Genomic DNA, 5778 nt, shown 5'->3' with positions numbered 1-5778 from the left:
TATCGTTTTTCGAACAAAATATTTATTTTCGCATCTGCCAAAACAGTAAAATTTGTTTGAGAAAACTATATTTTCTCAAACACATATGTTATTTTTGTAGATGACATTTATGAAAACATCAAATCTATATGAGAAAAGGTCGTTTTGCAGATAAAAAAAATAGTTGTTGAAATTCGATACAACTTGGTGCCAAGGAGGTTGCCGTTCATTTCACAACTGTTCTAAAATTGTTCCTCGAATTACCAAAGATCAAAACCTTTACAAAGTGCTAATGCAATCAGCATATAGAAAAATGAGAAAACATGCATAACCTCAAAGCCATACTATATCAAGACCAGAAATTTATGGGCTGAGAAAATACATACATTTAAATGCGAGAGAATTAACACAAAATAATCATTAATAATAATACTTTACAAAATACGAAAAGTTAAAAAAAAAAAAAAACAAATAATAAATCTAGAAATTCATCATATATAAATATTATTCTTCCCAGCTGTTGTTGTATATGAATGAATATTCATTCACCTGTGCTTTCAACTCTCAATGCTGGAGTGGAGATGATGAAGGTGAAACAACTACATACATATATCATATATCATATATCATATATCATATATCATATATCATCTCTTCTCTTTCTTTAGAAATATTATACCAACTCCTACCTATAAACCAAAATTACCAACATTTATTAGTTATCATATATACAAAATAAACTTTTATTCATTTTCAGGTCCTACTCACACTACTAAATTACACGTAAAAACAAAATGAATAGAAAAAAGGACAATGGAAAATTTTAATATTCAATAATGATGTTAAAGCAACAAATATAACACTTCAAAGATTCTCTCCCTTTATGAAAAGACATAAAAAGGCAAAAAGAAAAAGGAAGAAAAGGAAAATCCTTGTATGAAAGAAACCTAGGCTATAAAGCCCTTTAAATGCTTACACTTTTGCAATGAAACCAATCCATAAAGTAATGGAATTGATGATTACATTCCAACTCCATTATCCATTCCATTCCTATGTGGTCAAAGGTGATCAATTTTGTTAAATGTCACATCATGTAATGGTTGTTTTTGTAATTATCCTTTTCTTTTATTCCATTTTAGTAATAGCTTTGTTTAAAACAAATCCGACACAAAAAAGGTGAAAATAACATCAAATTGAACATATCCATATATGGTTTCTAATTCTTTTTTTATTTATGATGGGAAAAAGACAAGAAAGGGTACCTTTTAAATCAAGAAACTTCACTCCTTGTTCGATTTTGACCAAAAAAACTTCTTTTTTCTCGATCCATTATCCGACAAAGATCTATTCGGTTTATACCCAAAAGAAAAATGTCTCCTCAAAAACGGTTTTCCAATACCCGAAGAACTTTTCATACTAGAACTTGCTCCCATTCTTGGCCCTCTACTTTTCACCCCATCAAACAAAACCGAATCACCATCAATCACCCTTTTCCTCAATTTACCAATCTTACCCTTCAAATCCATTTCCCCTCGTGCCTTTTCCGATAATTTAAAAACCTTTTTTTCCCCAAAAGTACACACGGGACACGCGGGATCATACTTGTTAACCTCGGGTGTCATGTTTTCCAAACACTCCGCATGATAAACATGCCCACATATCAAAACCGCCGCCACCGGAAGCCCATTTGCCGCCAACCCCGCCGCCGCCGCCACCTTCTGGCTGCCCCAATACGATCTTTCGGTCAAAAGCTTGGAGCAAACACCACACGGTTGAACATCAATGGAAGGTGAAGAAGAAACCCTACCACTACATCTGCTTACCCTATCGCGACTAAAACTTAAAGATTCGCTATCGAAAGACCATCTTTTGCTATTGTTATAAATTGCCATGAGCTCGGAGTAGGTGGGGTCAGATGAAGCATCGGATGACCCGCCGTGGGACCCGCGGGTTGACTTGTTGGCCCACCCTGGGTGTGTGAAAGGTGAAGGTGAACCGTCTTCGGATATTGAAAAGTTTGGAGACATTATGCCGCGGATTCGGCTGTCGGAGACTTGCCGGAGGAGGTGGTGGTGGTGGTTTGGGGATGGGCGGGGCCACCGTGATGGGGTTAGGGTTGAGAGCGGCGGGAGGTGGCCTTGGGTGGAGGATAGAGGTGATGCTGACAAGGATGAAGTTGAATGAGGTGGCGTTGATGTTTTTGTTGGAGATTGGTCTGAAGTTAATGGAGTTCCCATTGACTCCTTTCCCTAAAAAAAAAGATAAATGTCAGGCTGCTTTTGTTAACATCAGTATCAGTATCAAGTATCAGTATCAGTATGTCTTGTCATGTATACATTAGTCAGAGTTTAAATGCTAAAATGCAGTACAGCATGTTCTGTCATGTCATGTCATATCATACAGAAACTTACCTCAGGAAGATTCTTGGAATTCAAAGGATCTGCAAGGACAAGTAGATGAATTTTAATAAAAAATACAAAAAAAAAAATCAAATACGTACTAGTATAAACTATAAAGTATAAACTGACGTGATTGAGGGAACCCGATTTCTTGAGAAGGTGAAGAAGACTTTTGCCATGTGAGACTTCTAGAACTATCCAAAGGGCTTCCTTCTTCTGTTGCATATGCGGTTTCTACAGTTGTATGAGATTTATTGTCTAACCGATCATTTGTAATCACTCCATCAGAAAAACAATTCATGGAGGATTCTTCACCTGCTACACGCCCTCTGTTATCCCATCGAAAACTCCATGAAGGTGAATATCGATCATTTCTAGTAACAACTTGAACATCACTACCAGATCGATCTGTTATGGTTCTATCTCTAGCAGCAACACAACAGGCAGATCCCATGTTATACTTGCATGAAAATTTGTTGAACTAGAGATACAGAATGTTGTCTCACTTGAAGAAGGAATTGTTGTTTTCTTGAATCTGAATGTTTGTGAAGATGATGTTAATGGTTAATGAAATGATAGAGATTTAGAGGTTTATGAATTCTGTAAAGGGTATAAAATGATAAAATCTAGTTTTTAAAGGAGAAGAATATAAATAGAGGCATCAATAAACTGACTCAATGCAAAAGGTGTAAGCAATGATATAAAAGGTAGATGCTTTCTCCAACAGGAAGGAAGAAGAAGGTTGGTTTACTTTAGTTTTATCTGAAAATTACTGGAAACAATCAATGAAAACATAAATGCGTCTTTCCTTAAGTATAGCATTAAACAATCTATTGAAGAAATGTATATATTCTCCTCAAATTTATGCTCAAGTATTGTTTTTAGATTCATAAAATGCACAAATTACATTTGGTAATAGTGAGATGGTTGTTACCATGGTGAAATGGCCGATTAAAACCCTAAGATAACCTAAGAAGACACAATCAAATGTTTTTGATTCAACAGTAATTACAATTTACAGATTCCAACGACATGAAACCTCGAATATTAACAGCTATATGTAAAAGGAAAATGAATTATTATGTAAACAGAAGCAATTGAAACTAATGACGCTGAATTCAACGAAAACCCAATTACTCCAACGATAACACTTATATCATTCGATACCTCAAAGTACCATTTCGTTCCGACTCCTTTTTTTGTTCATTATCGAGAATAAAACTACCGAGGAACCATCAATAGCTACGTAAAAAAAATGAATCGAAAAATCACCTGAAGTCTATTCAACTGCTGATTTGCAGGATGAAAGAGCTTCGAGTCCTCAGTCGCAGAAACCCTAAAAATAATACGAATCAAACACTCCAGAGCTAGCAGAGATCCGAAATAACTGCCGACAAACATTAAATCACGGATAAATTTTCCAAATTGACATAAATAACACACCTAATCATCTCAACCTCGAAATTTGATATATACATATTACATATTACATATTACATATGCAATACACATAATATCTATCAAATACCAAAAACTGAGATGATCAAACCCTACCTATTTAACCGCTCGGCCGCCACAAGCAGAAGAAGTGGGCGCTGTGTGTGTGTGTGTAAGAGAGAGAGAGAGAAGGGGAGAGAATCTGATTCTTCTTCAGAGGAAATGGTGGAGCGAAAGTCGTTTTTAGATGGTTTTCAGAGTAACGTCGTTAGTGATATGCCGTTTGGAGATTTAGTACTTTTATAAAGGCCCCTTAACTTTTCACTTGCTTATAAATATTGCTATAGCATAATTTTTACAAAAGGTTATTTTAACCAACGACTTTTGCTCAAATTTCTTGTTTAATGACTATTTTTTGAATTTTTATTTTGAGAAATTAAATATCCTCCTACAATTTGTTCATATTATACTCCTATCCATATGAAATGATGACTACCCGTATGAAATGACCACAAATGGATTAAAATATTATCAATTTCATTAAATATGTCATTAAATGTGATACATATCAACATTTGATATGATATGTTTTTTTATTTTTTATTTTTCTGGACAAGGTGGGAGAACCTAAAATGTCTAATAAATTAGACAAATCTGACTTATCCTAAAAAAATTGATCTTTGGAGATTTGATAATGCATCTAAGAAATTATTTTATCAAAATGTATTTTCTGGTTATATTGTAGCACCTGGTTCCTGGTATATATTTTATTTAAGTATTTTACAATTTTGGCCTGGGACTCGACGAGTTGAAGGCCCAACTCGTTGAGTAGAAGCGAATTTGATACGGGATTTAAATGACGGACTCGTCGATTCAACCTCCAGAATCGACAAGTAGACTGTGACTGGACAAAACCCTAATCTAAGGATTTGCACTCTATTTAAGCATCTCATCCAACCACCCTTCGTCCCTATTGCTTCCAGAAATCCCCCATAGCAAACCCTAACTGTGTGTGTGGAGATCTAAAGGCATTTGTGGTGATTTTTGGTGATTTTGATCACAAGAAAGAAGGAAGGGCCTAGAGGGATCAAGAAAAGACCAAGGGAGTTCAAGTTTGTGCATCATTTGCAGTCCCTAGAAGGTATAAAGGCGATACCTTGCTTGTTCATTTGCTAGATCCCCTTTTTGAAGAGATTTGGGTCCTTTATAAGCCATTCTTGGTAACCAACCATGATTGCAAGCATGGTTGGGGGTTGAGGCTTCGGATCTAGGTCCATAAAGGAGTTACAAGGCAGAAAAGGGCTGCTTTTGCACCCATGGAAGCCCTCATGCAGCTTAAGAGTCTCTTTTAGAGCCTTTTAGGCTCAAAGTCCCATGCATGCACATAAAGTTCGTAACTTTACGTGCTAGATCGAGTTTAGGGACCTAGATCTATCATTTGGACAAGAGTTCTACACCAGAAATCGAAGGAATAGACTTGGACAGTATCGACTCGGTGAGTCGTTCTTGGGACTCGACGAGTCCGAGGTTAGACTCCCCTTTTCTGTTATGGTTCAAAGAGACCCAGTTGAGCGTCATAAAGGTTTTAGAGGGTCCAGGGGAGTGACCTAAATGTATTGGGATAAGCCATAGTCTTGGAGTTCATAGGACTCGGCGAGTGCATGAGCCGACTCGGCGAGTCCAAGGCAATCTCCTAGCATTTGAAGATGAACTCGACGAGTTTTTCTTACAACTTGGCGAGTCTAGGACAGGACTGGTTCATAGGATGAGGATAAACTCGACGAGTTGTTCATACAACTCGGCGAGTCGGATGAAGGATCCTTCGATGATTTATATAGAAGGAGAACTCGTCGAGTCATTGCTAAACTCGACGAGTAGAGACGTAGATAAGGTCAGTTAAAGGGATAGGGACTCGACGAGTTGGCGGCCCAACTCGGCGATTCAGGTCAACTGGAAGTTGACT

General features: G+C 36.8%; 1 protein-coding gene across 3 annotated transcripts; it reads right to left on the bottom strand.

Moving 5' to 3' along the window:
* Positions 1–362: 362 nt before the first annotated feature.
* Positions 363–4091, bottom strand: LOC111919110 (uncharacterized). Of its 3 annotated transcripts, none has more exons than XM_052765324.1 (6): positions 3933–4091; positions 3651–3765; positions 2508–2913; positions 2391–2419; positions 1242–2228; positions 363–668 (listed from the first exon to the last, which is right to left on the bottom strand). In XM_052765324.1, the coding sequence occupies exons 3-5, from the start codon at positions 2830–2832 to the stop codon at positions 1260–1262; spliced, it is 1323 nt and encodes a 440-aa protein (XP_052621284.1). In that variant the 5' UTR covers positions 2833–2913; positions 3651–3765; positions 3933–4091; the 3' UTR covers positions 363–668; positions 1242–1259. The 3 variants fall into 3 exon arrangements, with proteins under 3 accessions (XP_052621284.1, XP_052621285.1, XP_052621286.1); XM_052765325.1 differs by having other exon boundaries at positions 363–578; XM_052765326.1 differs by having other exon boundaries at positions 3651–3714; positions 3933–4074.
* Between the last annotated feature and the right edge of the window lie 1687 nt (positions 4092–5778).

Source organism: Lactuca sativa, chromosome 7, assembly GCF_002870075.4.
Source record: "Lactuca sativa cultivar Salinas chromosome 7, Lsat_Salinas_v11, whole genome shotgun sequence".
Classification (NCBI taxonomy): Eukaryota; Viridiplantae; Streptophyta; class Magnoliopsida; order Asterales; family Asteraceae; genus Lactuca; species Lactuca sativa.
This window is presented reverse-complemented; position numbering and strand designations above follow the sequence as displayed.